Here is a 20,949-nt window from a genome sequence, read left to right as displayed (position 1 = left end):
GCAACACTGATAATATCATCACATGCCTTACCATTCACTTGGAAGATGTGAGTCTGGTAGATGTGCTCATACCCATCAGCATAGCAAGTGTAATTGCCCATGTGAGTAGTGGTAACTTTTGTAATATACAAGGACCCATCATCTCCAAAGTCCTGTACAAAACATAACAAAATTCAGTAAAGCAAGATAATTGCATTTAATTATTTTTACTTTTAGAAAACTATATCTAAAACATAGATTACAATTGTATCAAAATAATTATTTGACATATGGAGGACCTCAATTTACCATTTTCTTAAGGTACATTATATTAAAAAAATATTACCTCAAGGCCAAGTATAGCTTGCATTTGTAATCCCCAATGTATGGAGGCAGAGATTAAGAAGACTGTAATGGCAAACTACTTAGAGAAAAATTTAGTGAGATCCTATGTTTATAAAAGCCAGCTACAATAGAGATGGAGGCTCGTGGTCTGAGTCTAGTGCAGGCAAAACCACTCTTCCAGAAAACTGATTAATAACAAAATGGACGGAGGAGTGGCTAAAGTGATAGAGACATACCTAAAAGCATGAGACTTGGTTCTAATCCCTACCACTGACAAAGAAAGAAAGAAAAAGAGAAAGAGAAAGAAAGAAAGAAAGAAAGAAAGAAAGAAAGAAAGGAAGGAAGGAAGGAAGGAAGGAAGGAAGGAAGGAAGGAAGGAAGGAAGGGAGAGAGAAAAAAAAAGTCTTATTCCTAAATCCATATTTTCTATAGTATTTTATGTCCTTATAAAATAACTTAGTTTTTACATACTTGTCTATTTTATTTTACCACTGCTTACCCACTAGCTTGGGTGCAAGTTTTCAGTCTAAGAAATGAACAGCATACTAGAATAAAATGACTATAACTATTTTAAATTTATGAAACAAATATGCTACCATCTGGGGAAAATACTACAAGAACCTCACTGTGAAATGCAAAAGACATCTCTGGCCTGGTAGAGGAAACCAGAAATCAAGTCTTTCATAAAGGCAATGATAACTGGGGAAAACTGTCAGTCAATATTCTTTCTTTCCTTTTTTTTTTTTTTTCACAGTCCTGAGGCTTGAACTCAGGGCCTGGACGCTCCCTCTGAGCCTCTTTGTGCTTAAGGCAAGTGTTCCACCATTTACTCCCGAGCCCCACTTCTGGGGTTTTTTTCCCCCTAAATTTTTCTCTCCAGCATCTGCTATTAGGGGTGTGTGTGTGTGTGTGTGTGTGTGTGTGTGTGTGTGTGTGTGTGTGTACTGGAACTAGGGAAGGGAAGGGGAAAATCAAAATGGATAGACAAAGGCTAAAAGATGAGCCAATGCAACAGCAATACTTACAAAACTATATGCCGTGATCCAACTGTACAACTCATGGAGGGGGGGAGGGAAGTGGGAGGGGGGCAGAAGGACAAAATGAGGGAGGAGGTAACAAGTATGATAAGAAATGTACTCACTGCCTTATGAATGAACCTATAACCCCTTTGTACATCATTCTGACAACAAATAAATTAATAAGAAGTTTTTTCACAGCAAAGGATGTAACCAATAAGCTCAGAGACAGCCTACAGAATGGGAGAAGAGTTTTGCCAGACAATGGTGTAATATCCAGAATGCATAGAGAACTCTAAGATAATTAAAACTGAGTAATTAATTGAAAGTAATAAATCCTCAAAAGCCAACAACCCAGTGGGGTAGTGGGTTAATGAACTAAAGAGTGTCTTCTCAGAACAAGAAGTAAAATATCCAATACATATAAATACTTTAATTTCATATTAGCCTATATGAATTCTAACATACACATGCTTACTATCACATTTCTAATGGAATTTTAATAATTTATTCTTACAACATTGTGAATGTTAACAGCGTTATAAAGAACTACTTGAATTCACATGTGTATGAATAATTGCTACATGCAGATATATTAGTGTAAAAGTATTTACATATAATCATATAAGTTAATGTTAAGCAAAATGAACTCCAAGGTATAGAATGAGAGGTTTTTCATTGTTATTTCTAATGTACTATGTGAATTATTTATTTTTTCTTTCATTTGTCTTTTCTATGGTTGATCCCTTGTTGTAAATGTATTTGATTTTGGTACCCTGAGAATTGTATATACCTTTATTTGAATTATGGAACATCAAAATGGTGAGACAAAGGACAAAGGGTGAAACAACTGCAACAGCAATACTCACAAGGAAATATGTTAGAAATTAACTGTACAACTTGGGAGGGTGGTTGGGAGGAGGGAAAGTAGGAGAAAAATGGGGGGGGGGGGGTAACAAATTTGACAAAAAAATTAACTTCCCAGCCAGCAAGACAGATATACAATGTGCCAATAATTCACTTCTACTCTATATCCAATATTCATTAAGTTTGCCAAAACCAGACTTCACAAACGCTGCAGTATGTCATATGCATTATATATACACTATAAAGCATCTCTTTTTTATGTACTCACATTGATGTCTTCCAAATCTAAATTATTTAGAATAATATTGTTCCTCTTCCAGATGATGGGAGGTCTCAAGGCTCCATGAATAGCACAGCTAAGGACAGCACTTTCTCCCACAGTAGTGGCAGTAATGCACACTCTCTGATCTTCAGGAAGGGCCAGTTGGATCACTTCTGCAAAGACCAAGTGGTGATAAATGGATGAGCAGATGGTTTTGCAATGTTAATTAGTATAAAGCTCCTGAATTCTAGTAATTTGGGCTTTTAATTTGAATAAGAGAGAAAAGATTGTGATAAAACATTGCAATAAAACATTTGAATAATATTTCAATTTTATTGATTGACAAGCATTCTCTGGAGGCAAAGAACTATCAAAAATGAAATGTTATCAGAATTAGACTTATAATAAGCCTGGCAGACTGCCCCCCTGCCAAAGATAGATAATTTATTTAAAAGCCAAACAGATGTGTAGCTTGTCGTTGACACTGCGATAAAATGATGTTGTTTGTTCACTGAGAGATTTGTGCTATTGGTGAGGTGGGATCATTGCTGGCCGGTTCAGAAAACACTAGTAAAGGTGAAAGGAGGAAATGCATCCTTATGCTGGAAAATGTAAATTGATTCTAAAGAAGTACGGTTTGATTTGGAAATTGAGAGAGTGGAGAAGTAAGTACACTGAACTTCCCTAACCTAATAGCAATTATGTCCATTTCTTATAGGGTATGCTATTTAATGCTGTAATTAATATATTTTAAACTAACATATGTATGTATGTATGTATGTATGTATGTATGTATGCATTCACCTGTCAATAATAATGCTGAGTCATGAACAGGTTATTTGAGATTTGGATCTGGCTCTCCTTTTGTTTTCAGCCAATCCTCACCAACTGTGATTATGAACAAGCAAGTAATTGTCAATAACCATGGGAAATAATTGGGATAATGTCTGCAGTTTTCCCTATGTGTGTGTGTATGTGTCATGGTGCTTTGAGTTATGAGCATAAAAACAGAAGTTTAAAAGAAAAACACTGAAGCTTAATTCTGTATGAAAATTTTGCTTTGTGATGGCATATTTCTCTTTAGAGCATTCCACCCCACACATCTTATATACAGATAACAACTTGGACCAAAAAGCAGCCATCATTGTAATGTTCTCCCTCACATTTTCACTCTAATGATATTTTAATGATTTTGCTAAGATGTAATTTTAACAAAATTATAGAAAACGTGATTTCAAGAGTCATCTGGGTCAGATGTGGTGGCGCACATCTACAAACAGAGACTGAGTAAGTATGATGAGTTTAATGCCTGATTGGGCTACATAACGAGACAGTCTCAAAATAACAGAAATACAAAACAAGGAAGTCAGCTAGTACCTTCACAAGGGTAAAAATGCACAGAGTATTGTTAGAGACACCCCTGAATTCTTTGAAACACTTCACTAATTCAGTGACATAAAAACACTGCCACTTTTTGAAAGCCTTCCCACCTACTCTAGGGAATATTGCAGAGTTCTGACATTGACTCTGATCTCACGGTGTGAAGATTATTAATGTATTTCTATGACAGGTTTTTCCTCTTCCTCTTACTTTACAAAATTCAGTCATGTAAAATATATGTGAACGCTTTTGCAATATTTTGTTATCTTTACTACTTAAGAAGATAGTAGGGGGGCTGGGAATATGGACTAGTGGCAAGAGTGCTCTGCTCGTATACATGAAGCCCTAGGTTCGATTCCTCAGCACCACATATATAGAAAGTGGCCAGAAGGGGCGCTGTGGCTCAAGTTGGCAGAGAACTAGCCTTGAGTAAAAAAGAAGCCAGGGACAGTGCTCAGGCCCTGAGTCCAAAGCCCAGGACTGCCAAAAAATAAAAATAAAAAAGAAAGAAAAAGAAGATAGTAGGAATTTAGTATAAATAAAATTTTTAAAAATTGGAAATTTCCTATAGCTCAATAGATAAGTACAAGTTTAGTAAAATTAAGATCATGACTAATAACTTTAGAGCTTTTATATGAATAACAACAAAGTAAATAGTAATAAGAACTTGGATAAAAATATTGCATGTTTTAGTAGTATAGAAAAAGTACAGTATTATGAATATTTATAAATCATGTTTGTTTTAAAGAGGATGACTTTACCAAATCTGACTCTGTGTGTGTGTGTGTGTGTGTGTGTGTGTGTGTGTGTGTGTGCGCGCGCGCGCGCGCGCGGGCGCGTGTGTGCACGTCCACGCTGGTCGTGGGGTTTAAATTCAGGGCCTGGGGACTATCCTTGAGCTTTTAAGCTCAGGGCTAACTCTCTACCACTTGAGCCATACCTCCCCTTCTGTTTTTCAGTTGTTAATTGGTGATAAGTGTTTCATGAATTTTTCTGCCAAGAATGGCTTTGAACCTGGATCCTTAGATCCCAGCCTCATGAGTAGCTAGGTTTATAGGTATGAACCACTGCCCTCTAGCTCATTTAATACACTTAATAATAAGAACTAAACTTATCTTGACCAGGGCTACATTAGTTTAAATATCTCCATAGTTTAAGCTCTTATGTACAGCTTATATTGAATATTTCATTTATTTACAGACTAACATAGTCATATTACCATGATCATGCTGATAATTTCTATTATAAAAAAGAAACATAGAAGAAATTTAATCTGCAGTAGGTCCAAATTTTTCCATGTTAACTCCAGTAAGACACTGAGAACTGAATTTAGATCATAATTTAATAAGGTGGAATAAATTATGAAAAAGATAGGAATATTAGATGCAATAAATTATTCTCATAATTAGACAAGTATCATAGATCAGTAACAATCTCTTAAATTAACTGAAACAATGATGATAAATCTTTGGTCAGAAAGAGGTAATAGCAACCTAAATGTGTAACTATGAAAAAGCTATGAGATTTTTTGAAATTGTTTTGGGAAGGGGATAATTAAAAGGAGAGTTATAAATGGAGTGAGATTGACTGGGATACAGTGTCAATATGTGTAGAATGATAACAGTAATATCCCTCCCCCCCACACACGCTAGAACTATTATCAGCTAATACAAAACAATAAATTTTAAAACAGTAACTGAAATAAGTGTGGATGTTTAATTTAGGTAGGCCAAGTTATGCATTGCTATAGTAGAAAGACTAAGTTCATAGATTAAATTTTTATCTTTAATTTAGTGTTTACTTTTATTATAAATTGCATTGTTAAAGTAAATGGACAAGAAGTTAAAAGAGGAATGCAGGAACTACTTTCATTTGGTAAAAATGGTCTAGAAAATTAAGTGAAGAAGAAACAAATACATAAGCAATCATGAATTAAATGCAAATAATAGATTAAAGCTATTAAATACATGGTAAGACGGTTTTGAATTACATAGAGTGAGTTCAGAGAAAAACCATGAATTATTTATTGACTAGATGTAGTTAATGTTTAAATCAGATTAGACACAGATAAGGCAATGAAAAAAAATTGAATCTTACCAAAGGGAAATTAAGATTAAGTTGATTGACAGTAAGGGTAAACAAAGAATATAGGGTATTCAAAATATTCGAAAGAAATAGTAGCTGACTTTTTCATAAATTTAAAAGATATCTTATGAAATAAATAAACTCTTAAACTTTAACATCTCTAGATAAGTCCATACCAATATACTTAATAGAAGTTGATGAAAACTGGATGATACATTCTTAAAATTACACACATCAGAAGCACAGATTATCTACATATTAAGGAGAGCTAAACAGCTAACCTTCCATTAACATTTTCATTAACAAAAACAGAAACAAGGAGTGGGATGATTTCTTTGAAGAGATGACACAAAATTAATTTAACTTTAGAATTTAATTTTATACATATAAAATGAAAGTACAAATATCTTTTCAAGAATAATGAAAGAAAGAAAAGGAGACAACATTTCAGGAGAGGGGAGAACAAGGGAGGGAGAAAAAAGAGAGGGGGAAAAGGAAGGAAAAGAGTGAAACAGAAAGGCAATGAGGAATAAAGGAAGATAGAACCTCTCTAGGAAATGTATCTTAGGGACAGTTCTGAGTGTACTGCAAGCATAAAAGAAAAAAAATCTTACAGCATAGTTCACAGGTACAAGAAGGAAAGAAAAGCAAAAAATTTCCAAAAACACAAGTCACCAAAACAGGAAAACCTTTACCAACAACAAAATTAACCACCTACATAGAATAACCTCCTACATAGAATAAAAGCTCCTAAATAGAATAAATATCTCCTATGTAGAACAAATGAAGATCCCTTGCAGATGAAAAAAAAATTTGAAACTCAATGGAACTATCAACAAAAAAATGTAACAAATGTTTCATGAATTGGGCTATCCATGTGTTAGTAATACTCAAAAAAGTGGAAGAGTGAAAATGTATAAAACCAGAAAGATAAAAATTTTAATTAAAACCTTTCAGACTGACATAATAAAAAAGTGAAGTGTTGAGAAGCATAGGGAAAAATGTAAGTTTCTAAATATCTGACATAAAATTGCAAATTCATAAACAAACTGTCTGCATTAGTAAATGAATTCTTCTCTAGGTAAATCTGCTTGGGCAGACCAATATACAAAGGTCCGTTTGGCAATATGTTTTCCAAGAGTAAAGATTTAAGACATCAAGTATTCAGAATATGCAAGTGTAATAAATAGCAGAAGTAGTGAACGTGTCAAGATACCTTTAAAAAACTGGACAAGGAAGGAAGACAGAAAAGGGCTAGTGATCAGGACCAGGATAAATGAATCACAAATTTAACTTAAGAAAAGGAGTTATGGCCAGGAAGATTCTAAAGATACAATTGATAATGGAATTATTTCTGTCAAAGGTTCTGAAAGTTTTATGAAGGACTTATAATGATAAGTATAACTGGAAGTGGTTAGCAGCTAACAGAAAGGTAATTCTATAGCACTGATAAGACTGGAAGTTATGAATAATGATTGTAATTTCATTTTTTATTGTCTTTGTAGCTCTGTAGTAAGTACAATACAATATAGACAGGACTATGTTTTGATATTTCCTCAAGTAATTTTATATATCAACAATAGTAAATCCCATTTTAACTTGTAATGATCATCCTTTCAGTAGACTTTAAAATACAGTGTAATTACTATTTATATTTTCTGTTCATCTTCAGTTAATTGGCTTTTTTCATTGGATCATATACAACTGAATTCTAAATAAGTAAAGGATGAGTCTATTCATTCAGTGATATACATAACACAAGCACCTTAGAAAATAATTTGTTTTTAATTCACAATAGTTTCCATGTAAAAGCTGACCTAGAGCTGGGAATATGGCTTAAGTGGCAAGAGTGCTCGCCTTGTATACATGAAGTCCTGGGTTCAATTCCTCAGCACTACATATATAGAAAATGGCCAGAAGTGGTGCTGTGGCCCAAGTGGCAGAGAACTAGCCTTGAGCAAAAATAGAAGCCAGGGCCAGTGCTCAGGCCCTGAGTTCAAGGCCCAGGACTGCCCCGCCCCCTCCAAAAAAAAAAAAAAAGCTGACCTAACAAAAGTTGTATTGCACAGAGAAAATTCAGTCGTAAAAGTACTCAAATTAATATTAACTTTAGAACATAGAAAAGCTCAAGGTGAGGACAGCTTAATTATTTTAATATTGACATTATATAGACTGAAACAATAAGGTACTGGAATTTCACAGTGCATTAACTTCAAAAGCTCTTTACAAGTGACATGGGAGGATATTGGTAAAAGAAAATAATTGTAAGCATTTACTGAGTAGGAACTACTATACTAGTCAGACCTGTTCTAAGCATTTCATTTGTTTAATCTTCACTACTATAATGTAGATACTGATTCCAATTTTATTTTATTTTATTAGTGACTCTATTGCAAGAGGAAGTTATAAGTAGAACTTCAATATACATTTTGTGACAACAGGAACATTCTGTGATTAAGGACAGCAAATGGAAAAGTAGAAGGACCCCAGAAGTGATAAGATCCTGTCTCTTGAATAATTTGTAGATAAAATAAATTAATTAATTTAAATAAATTACACTAAAAATAAAATACATGAGAGACAAATTCAAAGTATCGCTAATCTTTGCATAAAATTAGGACAAGAACAAGTGAAATCCAAAGTAAACAGAAGAAATCAATACATTTAGAAATCATTGAGAAAGGGTAAAGGATAGATAACAAGGATTACAGAGACATTTTAAGGGAGGAAAACAACTCTGTGAAATATTCAAATTGTAGCCAAATGGTCAATATGCATGTTTTTCATGACTTGTAAAATGTGTAGCAACAATTTGAAAACTAATGCAATTTTTATAGTGTAAAAAGAGAAAGTCTGCTGTGAAGAAATACACACACATATGTGTACGCGTGCGCACACACACGTTAATATTGAGACCCTATGGGAAAACTATAAAGTTTTAAATTACTTTAAAAGTGCTCTAAGAATAAAGTTTAAAAAAATACAAATTCTATAGACAGTGAAGATTAAATGACATGAAGAATACAACCATATAATCAACATTTGGATTTGATAAACTACTCTTGAGCTGGCACCAATGGCTCACTTCTGTAATCTTCGCTATTCGGGAGGCTGAGATTTAAGGCTTACAGTTTGAGGTTAGTCTGGGTATATAAGTTCATGAGACTTATTTACAATTAATTAGGAAAAAGCCAAAAGTGGAGGTGTGGTTCAATTGGTACAGCACCAGTGTACCAGTGGGGGGGGGGGGGGGAAAGTCCAGTGAAATCCTTGAATTCAAATCTCAATATTGGCAAAAGAAAATAAAAATAAAGAATACCACACTGATCTCCTCCTTACTATGATTTCTAGAAAGAGACGTTCAGTAAGTTTTCAAGTCTATAAATCATCCCCAAGTTTAAAACAGTTATGTTTCCAAACTCTTCAAATTGACATGGAAGCCCAAAGGATTAGCTCACAAGTGCAATCCCAACTAAGGAGGATGTAGCATCAGCAGGACTGCAGTTTGATGTTTGCCTGGGCCTAACTGTTAGATTATATCTAGAAACAAGCTAGAGCAAAAAGACTTGCCTCTGGTGATACAGTGCTTGTCTAGCAAGACCAAGACCATGGATTCCAACATCAGTCTTGATAAAAAGAAAACAACTAAAGGAGAAAATATGAAAAGACTGATATGAAGATTCAATTATGATATGATAAATATTTACTAAAACCACACAACAAGCATGTTCCTTACTGATTTCATTTTGAAAGGTAATAAGTGCCAAGAGTCTAACTTCATGATTAGACTGCGGAAGCCTTGATTCTAATGTAATAAAAAAATTAATTGTCCTTCAGGTTATGCTTAGATATCTTGATATTAATATAGGTAGATAGGTCAACATTAATAGAAAATCATTTGACAGAGGCCTGAAAAGTCCAAGACACTATCTCTTCAGGGAACCAGCAAGAATTCTGAATTGGAGTTGTAACTCAAATGGTATAATCCCAGCTATGAGCAAATGAGTTGAGTGGGAACTTGAATCCCGAGTTAAAGTTCCTATGTATCAGCACAAACCTTCTCTCTCTCTCTCTCTCTCTCTCTCTCTCTCTCTCTCTCTCTCTCTCACACACACACACACACACACACACACAAACCATTAACATGATCAGATATACTCTTCCACTTAAAAAAGCAGAATGAAGGTTCCTCAAAAGACTAAACATGGAGCTCCCCTATGGCCCAGCAATCCCACTTCTGGGCATTGACCCAAAGGATCACAAAGAAGGCCACACTAAAGCTACCAGCAGAACTACATCCAATGCAGCATTATCTACAATAGCTAAGACATGGAACCAACCCAAATGTCCCTCAGTAGATGAGTGGATCAAGAAAATGTGGTACATATACACAAGGGAATTCTACGCTTCCATCAGAAAGAATGATATGGCCCTCTTTGTAAGGAAATGGAAAGACTTGGAAAAAAATCATATTAAGCGAAGTAAGCCAGACCCAAAGAAACAGAGGTAACATTGTTCAATAAGAAATGTACTCATTAGTAATATTTAAAAAAGAAACAAGGAGCATACGTTTCCCTTATTTGTGTATGTCTAGGATAGTCCTAGCAGAGCATCACAATGGCTCACTAGCTATGTACATAACCACATAAAATGATGCTAATTGAAAGGAACGCCAAGATGTGGAAACAAGAGGGTATTTGTTTGTTTTGTGTGTACTGTTTATAGCAATTTCTCTATTCTTTCATTTTCCTTTTTGGTTTATTCCTTATTGTCACTATTTTTTGGGGGGATATACTGTGTCTTGTATATATATATTTATATGATTTGGGGAAGGGAAGGGGAATAACAAGATGGTGAGACAAAGGACAAAGAGTGAACCAATGCAACAGAGATACTCACAAGACACTATGATGGAAATGAACTTTACAACTTGAGGGGGAGGGAAGATAGGAGAAAGTATAGTGGGAGGAAATGAGGGAGGGTGTAACAATGTTGCTTTTTTATTGTCAAAGTGATATACAGAGGGATTACAGTTACATAAGGAAGGTAATGAGTATATTTCTTATCAAAATCATCCTTACAATAAAATAAAGATAAAATGAAGGAAAGAATTCCACCAAAATATTGATATTTGCCTAATGATGAATAGTTGGTTTCTTTTTGTTTTGTATTTACTGGGAAGTTTTACAGAGCTAATGTCTCTCTGCATTTTATGGGGAATGGATATCAGGAGGAGGAACTGAGAATTGGCTGTTCATTTCTGGCAACTCTACACAAGGTCCCTAGACTGAGCCTCAGCTATGCAAATTCAGAAATAAATGTAACAATCCATCCAGAATTAATTAGGCTATTGAAGATTGACTTAGCTAATCAAAGGCACGGAATACCTTTGTTTACTTTGGAATTCCAATTCCTGTTTGAACAAAGCAAAGCCGCAGATTTAGTCACCATCTTTAGCTGTATGCCTGGGAATCTCCCTTCTAACAAACACACAGGTCAAACACTTCACAAGATTGATGAATGGAAATTACTAAAGGGGAGTCAGTTTTTCTCAAGGCAGTCAAAGTCTAATCAGCTAATGAATTGCCCTTTTCAACTCTAAAGACATTTCTGTCTAAAGAGGCTTTCTTTTCCTTGTCACTTTCAAGTTTATTGACAAATTCATAGTTCTTAGCTTCTTTATTGTTACTCTGCACTTATCACAGTATGCAGGCATGATACATATTAACTCATGCAGATGACAGAAGAATAGATTCTTTTTCATAAGCAAATATACCCAAGGTCTGTAGTTTGGGAAAATGGGTTTATCAACAAAACCTGTCTTGCACCTGTCACAGAAAACAGAGTGGTATTCAATCATAGCCACACCCAATCATTACTGAATTTTTTGTTGTCTAAGACTGTGTTCAGCTCTACATATATTCTCAGATAGTTGCTATAGAAACTTTACATTCTGGTCTCTTGTAGCAAGCTACTTATTTAGTGAAAAATTACTTTGGCTGTTAATTCATTCTGTTAATTCATTTTGACTTCTAAAGTTATGTAAATACAACCTATTACATTCTTCCTACTTACTTAACTGCTTCCAGAATTTGAACTCAGACTCTCAGGCTCAATTTGAGTGATCAGATAAAAGGCTCTTTGCTACATTCTGTTGTTGTTGTTGTTGTTGTTAGTTGTGGACTTTGAACTCAGGGCCTGAGCACTGTCCCTGAGCTGTTTTGCTCAAGGTTTAGACCTCTACCACTTTGTGTCACAGTAGCACTTCCAGTTTTTTGGTGGTTATTTGGAGATAAGAGTGTCAGGAACTTTCTCCCTGGGCTGGCTTCAAACCTTGACCTCAGATCTCAGCTGCCTCAGTAGCTAGGATTACTGGCTTGAGCCACCAGCTTCTAGCTTCTACTACATTTTATTGGGTAGAAAAGTAATGTCTTCCTTATAAAGTATGCATAGTACTAATCTAGGAGCTGCTTGATTCTCTATGAGACTATATACATTTTAATGGGCCACACTTTAATCCACTATAGTGTCCATAACCAAAATACATAATAGAAATGCTTTTTAAAAGAAAGCACTCGGGCTGGGGTTATAGCCTAGTGGCAAGAGTGCCTGCCTCGGATACACGAGGCCCTAGGTTCGATTCCCCAGCACCACATATACAGAAAATGGCCAGAAGCGGCGCTGTGGCTCAAGTGGCAGAGTGCTAGCCTTGAGCGGGAAGAAGCCAGGGACAGTGCTCAGGCCCTGAGTCCAAGGCCCAGGACTGGCCAAAAAAAAAAAAAAAAAAAAAAAAAAGAAAGCACTCAGCTTCTCATAATGACTCTTCACAAGAGATCAGAGGATCTATGTTGTCCATGTATGTGATTCTGGATACTTTGGAGAAACTGGTAAGAATCCCAGTTTGAGCTTTGCTCAGGAAGAAATAGCATACCCTATGTGAAAGATAATCTAAAGGAAAACATGGCAGGGCATGGATCAAGTGGTTGAACAACTGATTTGCAAGAGGTAGGTCCTGATTTCAAACCCCATACTCTCCCTCTCCACCCCATCATAAAAAGCAAGAAAATAGAAAATAAAATATTCTTTGTCAACTTTCTTCCACCACTTTTTAGAGAATCCAAAATGCCTGTTACCTCAAAAAGTGTTTATTTTAGCACACTTGCAATGATCAAAGCTTTCTGTGCCCCTTTGAAACATATACTTTTGCCCAACCTTTTGAATGCCTTTTTAAAACATTAGTAGTTGTACAAAGAGATTATAATTCCATCAGTTAGATTAGGAGTACCATCTGTCTTGGTCAGTGACATCTTTGTGTTGGTTTGTGGTTTGACAGTGGTTGGAATTCATCCCCTAACCTAACATACTCTAGTCAAGAGGATTCTGCAGTAGCTACCTGCCTCGCTTTCAGCAATTTTATAGCCCAGGGATATCTTTCTCAAAGAGCCCTGAGAAAGCCTATTGAATTTAGTAATGATCATGGAAAATAATGCCTATATTTTGTGTCCATTACAGGAGCAAAGTTCAACTTCAATAATCACCAATTAGCAAAGACCAAGGATTAATCACGCTGAGCAATCTCACCCCACCCCTAATGACCCAGATTTTCTTCACTTGTTAACTTTAGTGGCAATAATATAACAAGCCTTTATGTGAGTACAACATTGACCCCTATTGGAAGAGCCCAGACAAAAAGTCTTTCAAACTGGTTTCATTTGTCTGGTGCAATTTCCTTTCATAGAGATCATATTCCTTTTAGAAAAAAAAAATCACCAATTTTTTATTAACCCTATCTTTCTCACTGAAGCTTAAAAGAGAAGGAAGTTACAGAAAATGAATAAAAGGACCTACATCATTTGCTTCCCCTAGTAATGCTGGAAGTGCCTAGAACTGAAAAGATAACTTTACATACACTGTGGTGCCCGGAACAGATTGCTGCATGTGTATAAGGTTATAATTATGACATAGATTTCTCATAGGCTCTTCTAGCAATAATTTTGAATGACATTGCTGCCTTGAAAATATAGGTCTTTGGAAATCTTTCATAAATACAGTACATATCAAGAAGACAGATGAACAATCATATAGCTAATTTAGTGGGAAAAGCTATTCTACTCACTTGTTACTAAAAATAATGATCTAGATTCAAAGTACATGAAATAAAATTGGAGTCATGTAAATGATCACTTCGATATTATGCTTATTTATATCTCCAGCTTCTTATGGATTATTTTAATCTAGGGGGTTCAGTGAACTAAATATTGTAAACTGTGCTATATTTTTTTTACAAGGCACAATACTTAGGCTTCAATGTTAATTCAGTATTTTTATATTTATGCTTTGTAAGTTTGTAAAAATCTTCTGAGGAATCACTGTATTTTTCTCATTTGAACAATGTTAACACTACTAACTAGAAAAATTGAATACATATTTTAAATGATGCAAAAGAAAATATGTAAACTTTTAATAATCTTTAAATAATAAAACTCCAAATTATTTGAACAAAACAGCAAATGATGTTATTTTTTGGATAAGTAGATGAAAATGGGTGAAATTCATATACAGATAAAATCTACCTTAAAATTTTATATTCATTTATTGTAAGAAATAAATATGCAAATATTAACAGCATCAAATATTAATCTTGAGTATTATATATTTTGTAAAATACAATTAAGTTGAACAAATGACATTTACTGATATTTTAAATGATTATTTTTAAAACTTGTGTTCATTTAAAATTTTTGTTTATTTTTTGTGTGTTTTAAATGAAGAGTTTGGAAAATATTTCTAAATTATATAGAATTTATATTTTAATGTACATTACAAAGTGCCAAGAAAAAAACTAAAAAAAATTAAGTTTTATAATCAGCTTTGCATATAATTATGCCTATTTTAAGATATTATCAAACACTATATTCCATATAAAATTATTAACAAGAGTGGTTTTTTTCCGGTTTGTTATAATTGAAGGAAATTGAAGGGTTTGTGGAAAATAACTCTATACAATTTTCTTACTATTAAGAGAACATTTTAAATGTGTGTGTCTATGTATATATATATATATGCATATCAGTAATAAGCTCTATCAATATCTATCTACCCATAATCTACTTATCTATCTATGTATCTATATAGTAATAAGCTTAAATTCGATTCTATAGAACTTACCTTGTAATAAAGTGTATTGGGAGGAATAAAGCAATAGTGGAAAAGAATAAAAATGAGGAACAAAGGAGTTGGAAAGCTTTGGTACATGCTTCATTGTAGGGAATTCACAGAATAAAAATAAAAGCAAGATAAACATTTTAGACATTCTTGTCACCCATTAGATTCACTTCTCTGTTCTATCCATCTCTCTGTGGGAATGCAGAGAGGATCAAAGTGAGTAGGATTTATTTCCCTTTTTATATTTCCAACTCTTCTTAGAAGAATCCATTACAGACATACTCAGCACTAGCTAGATCTGCTTACTGAAGAGGGTGGGCTGGAGCACAAGGGCACTGCTCCTTGCAATGGGATTCTGACGTGCCAAGAGCCTCCTGAAAGTCTTCTTTGATTGAGTTATTTGGCTATCATATATTCAAGAGGCAGACCAGGCTAATTGCTAAGATCTACAACTAAACAGTTTATCACTAAGTATGGAGAGCATAAATGTTCAGGAGGTAAAACGAAGCCTTTCCAGTTAGGGCTTGTTCTGTCATGCATGTTTTAACAGAGGGACGCACATAGAGATGAAGGGTTTCCCTTCTTCTCTTCCCCAAACCTTCTAACTACCTCCAGTGCTCCCTCTTTTGGTACTTGCTGTACTTCTGGGGCCACAGGATAAAGACCTCCATCTCTAAAACAGAGGTCTTAGGACTCAGTATGTGACATCTGTTTTGAAGTTTTGTCTTCGTTGAGAACTTGCAGTACTGATTTCATGAAATAGAATTGTAGCCAAAGAGAATTCGACTACAGAGTAGAACATTTTAAAAACATTTAAACTTACCAAATAGAACTCTAAGTAGATAGGCTCTAATCACTTTGATGAGTAGATTTTTTAAAGGAAGAATTGATAAAGATTACTTAAGTTTTCATGCTCATTTATAATACATTACTAAAAGTTGGTGAGGCTATCTTTCATTTATTCTGTCTATGAAAACCTGATTAATTCAAACAGGTGTTATAACTTTTTGAATTTATGCTATAGAAATATCTCATCATATTTTTCAAATACATTTTAACTGGCACTTCACTTGTTTGAAAAGTTTAATACAAATAAACACGCAAGAGGACACTTCTCCAGTATCCTTTGTCAATCATTTGTTTGTTTGTTTGTTTATGTATCATGTGTGCCTGGGCCTGCTCTCTTCCCTTCAACAGTTTTTGCTCAAGGCTAGCACTCTACCACTTGAGCTATAGCTTCTCTTCCAGCTTTTTATTTCTTCCTTTTCTATTCATTTCGCGCGCGCGCGTGTGTGTGTGTGTGTGTGTGTGTGTGTGTGTGTATGTGTGCATGTGTGCTAATTAGAAATGTCTCACAAACTTTCCTGTACAGGCTGGCTTCAAATTGTCACCCTCAGATCTCAGTCTCCTGAACAGCTAGAATTACAGGCATGAGACACAAGCGTGCAGCAAATCACCACTTTAATACTACTTAATTCCGACATTAAGTTCACCATTTTGTTAAATAACAACCCAGAGACACACTGACATTCTAAACTCTTATCAATCTCATAGAGCTACAATTCTGTAATTAGCATACTAAATGAAAAATACATCAATAGAGTTCATTTTCTTATTTATCAGAATTCTCATTTGATCATTAAAAAATTAGAGATGTACTGTATTATTGCCGATGTATCAACTAGAATATAAATTCCTCAGAAATAAAAATATTAAAAATTCTAGTTATACAAGAAACTATAACATTTTCCCTGAAGGCATGCTGAATAATCTGATTTTAATATGCCACAAGAAATAAAATGATTCTTATAAGAATATGTTAAAAACTAAAAGCTGGAATCATAATACAATTGATGCTAATGGATGCCACCTGATAGAACATCTTTAAAGTTGTTACTCTGACGGGAACAAGCAAATTCCATTAAGTGCTATGCTAACTGGCTGCTGGTGAATTGTCATTCTAATTACAGGACCTTAGTTTCTACATCTGTAAAACAGAGGTGAGCATAGCAGCTAACTCATAAGCATCTGGTCACATAGGACTAGTTAATGTAAAATATTACGAAGATTCTAAATGGAAGTACTATTATAAATTAATTGCCAAACCTCACCATTTCTTGTCATTGTAAACTTATGGAATTATAGTTACTTGCTGAAAATAAACTTTGAAACAGAGACCATACATAATGTGCAAGAAAATTCATATGCATTTAAAATCAAACACAGTTCCACTACATACACATGCACGTGCACGCACACACACACACACACACACACACCAGCAGAATATAAGGAAAGTATTTACTTTCTTTGAGATCACTGTAAGGTGATCATCTTGGACTCCTTTTTTTTTTTTTTTTTTTAACTGAGGCTTGCATTCAAACTTGAAACTATCTCTTAGCTTTCTCACAAGACTGGTGTCACACCTCCATTTTTGTTTTTCTTTTGTAACTTAACTGGAGATAAGAGTTTCATGGATCTTTCTATCCCAGTTAGCTTTAAACCTTGATCCTCATAGCTAAGCTCCTGGGTAGCGCAAAGGCATAAGGCACTGGTGCAAGGTGATCACTGTAATCTTAAAGGACAAATTCAGGTTATCCAATAAAAACTCTATCAAACTTTTCATCTTTTAATTCCTTGCTTTAACTAATTTTAGTGTTGGCTGCATAAAATACCTTAAGTACATGAAATATTTAACACCACAATATTTTAAAGGTACACTTTAATTTGTTAAGGTAGAAATATTTTTATTTCCCTATATTCATGAAATGTGAATTTTACTAATTTTTTCTCTTGAAACCTATGTATTATTTTGGATTACTTTTTTTTAAAATAATGTTTAAGTAGTTGTATAATGGGGTTTCAATTCCACATGTTAGATTATGAGTACAAAGTATCTTGGTAAATGTTAACTTCTTTCCTCATTCTCCTTCATCTATCCCAAACCCCCTCCTTTACTCACTTTTCCTAGTTCTATATTCACATATATACACTGAGCATTATGAGATCATTTCTCTACTTTTCTCCATTTTTCTACTCTCTCCTATTGACATCCTCCTCCACAACACCTCCAGGTAATAAATTAACTTTGAGATAATCTGCTTCAGTGTAAAGGACTGTAATAAACTTAATACCTTGTTTAGACCATAAAAGAACCATAAATGCTTTCTTGAAACTACAAAATAAATGCCCTTGAGAAATTGACATCTGTATCATTTTATATGTAAATATTGCTAAGAAAAGAAGCAATGAAAGATGTCAAGGATAGAAGAGACACATACATATGCACAGAGAAAGAAATCCCAGAAAAAGCGAGCGAGAGAGAGACAGACAGACAGACAAAGACAGAGAGACAGAGAGATACAGGAGGAGTCTCAAAAAAGTAATACAGACAAAAATGGAGGAAGATTTGGAATATTCTTTTTTATTTTTTTTTGCTGGTCTTGAGGCTGGACACTTTCACTGAACCTTTCTTTTTTTTTTTTTCAAATTTTTATTATCAAACTGATGTACAGAGAGGTTACAGTTTCATACGTTAGGCATTGGAAACATTTCTTGTACTGTTTGTTACCTTGTCCCATGCCACTTCCGGCCTCTTCTGGTATTTTATGGAGATAAGAATCTCAGACTTTCCTGCCCAGGCTGGCTTCAAACTGTGATCCTCACATTTCAGCCTCCTGAGTAGCTAAGATTACAGCCTTGAGCTACCAGCACCCAACTCAGAGAATATATATTCTAAATCGCCAGATTACAACATAATGCTTTCCTTTATTGTAAAATAAACATTATTATGTCCAGCCTGTACTTACCATGTATCACATATTTTAGGAACTTCCCAGTAATATGTGGTAATCAAGATAAAAACAACAACAACACTTAGCTACATATTTTCAAACCACTGTGCCATTCAGAACTGATAGGGCCCTGACATTCACTGATGAACTTTAGCTACTCCATGACTGAATCTACTGTCTTAATTGCTTTTCAGGTATGTAGTGCTTTTCCATGAGCTCCAGTCACTGCATTGTATTGTAGAATACCTATTTTGAATTCATTACTCTGATAACAATCTCCTCAAAATCACCACAGCAACAAATAGGTAATAACCCATACTAATTGCCGAGATTTGGCTGTTCCAAAATGTGCATATATATTTCCCAATATCATGTTGTACACCTTGAATTTGTATAAATTTTATTTTTAAATTTAAAACTAACTAGTATAAATTTACTAAAATAAATAAAACTGAAATTATATGTATAAAATTGTAAATAAATGGACTAATAGATTAATGAGCATGCAAGGTGGTAAAGACTTATAAACAAAATATATATTTAGATCACTTAAAATTGTAACTTAGTTACAATTAAATTAAAGGTGTAATATGAGTTTTGAGGCAGAAGGAAGGATTATAAATCTATTCTATTGGATTCCTCTCATCAAATAGAATAAAACGCTGTTGACATTCTTTGTCTTCATTTCTTGGGACATGTTTGAGTTCAGAGTAATATATAAATAATAGCCAAACTTTAGTTTATAAGGCATACATTCATATGGGGTTTGTTTTTAGTAATAGTAGTAGTAGAATTTCTATTGATAATCTAAACTACACAAATAAACCATTCCAAGTACAGACGGGGTTACAATTAAGTGAGTCAAGCTGGATTTATCAAGGAGCTCTATCATTATGTTTCATTAACTGTAAGAAGAGTGTGTATTTGTCAGCACTGAAGATAAGTTTTGAAAGAAACTGGACATTCACTGCAAATTGTAGGTTTAGAATGCTTAGATATAATTTAGATAAATATAAAGTAACACAAGAAGGAGCACCTAAAAGTGAAATGAAAGAAGACTGGTTAGAAAATGCTATCAGGAGATTAAGGGTGAGTTATTTTAGGATGAATTTTGCTAAACAAGGATGAAGTAAAAATGAAATAAAATAAGGTTTAGTGTATAAAAGGAAGTATTATCTTTTATTCATATACGTCTGGTCCATTTTCAGGAAATAATATCTTTAAAAACAATGATAATGGAGCTGGGAATATGACCAAGTGGCAAGAGTGCTTGCCTTGTATATACATGAGGCCCTGGGTTCGATTCCCCAGCACCCCATATGTAGAAAAAGGCCAGAAGTGGCGCTGTGGCTCAAGTGGCAGAGTGCTAGCCTTGAGCAAAAAGAAGCCAGGGACAGTGCTCAGGCCCTGAGTCCAAGGCCCAGGACTGGCAAAAAATAAAAAATAAAAAATAAAAAACAACCAGAGAAAACAATGATAGTTATGAGTTAAAATGTGCTAGCCACTTAAACTATGCTGGATGTATTGTTGTCTTTGTTATAATGAACTAGTGATTGAATCCTGGATTGTACTGTTGTTACCCCTTACATGATGAATGAATAATTAGTGTTTAGGGGGTTTGTGTAGCTTTCCAGAGTTAAACTATTATAAACGATGCATCAAGATTGACATGAAATTTGAATTTTTAGAATATATAACTTAAAGAAAAAGGAAAGAAAATGGGCCAAATATCTGAAAGTTATGCATAGGAATAAAAATTTGGTTATGGTTATTTCTGAGATATGATTTAACTTTGTGCCTAAACAGTCATATGGACCCCAAAGGGTCTATTTGCAGCTTCTCATTGAAGCTAGCATGATATGTGTCACCATGCATTTTTCTTTCTTCTGTTGAAATGGTGTCTGGCAGACTTTTCTGCCTGAGGCATTCTGCCACCTCTGTCCTTATGTTATCAGTTTCACAATAACTAAGATTACAAGCATCAGCAATGACACTTAGGTAGGTTATTTGTTGTTACATTTGTTTGTTTTCCACCACTAAAGTGCATTAAACAAAA

The 20,949-nt window shown here is 34.3% G+C and overlaps 1 protein-coding gene across 1 annotated transcript in view; it reads right to left on the bottom strand.

Annotated features, from left to right (window-relative positions):
• Fstl5 (follistatin like 5) overlaps positions 1-20,949 on the bottom strand; it is a 279,651-nt gene that overhangs the window by 120,421 nt on the left and 138,281 nt on the right. The window contains exons 7-8 of the mRNA XM_048364572.1: positions 2,476-2,642; positions 32-152 (exon numbers count right to left, since the gene is read on the bottom strand). Coding sequence (XP_048220529.1) covers positions 32-152; positions 2,476-2,642 — 288 coding nt within the window. The remainder of the gene's footprint in view (positions 1-31; positions 153-2,475; positions 2,643-20,949) is intronic.

Source organism: Perognathus longimembris, chromosome 16 (genome assembly GCF_023159225.1).
Source record: "Perognathus longimembris pacificus isolate PPM17 chromosome 16, ASM2315922v1, whole genome shotgun sequence".
Classification (NCBI taxonomy): Eukaryota; Metazoa; Chordata; class Mammalia; order Rodentia; family Heteromyidae; genus Perognathus; species Perognathus longimembris.
This window is presented reverse-complemented; position numbering and strand designations above follow the sequence as displayed.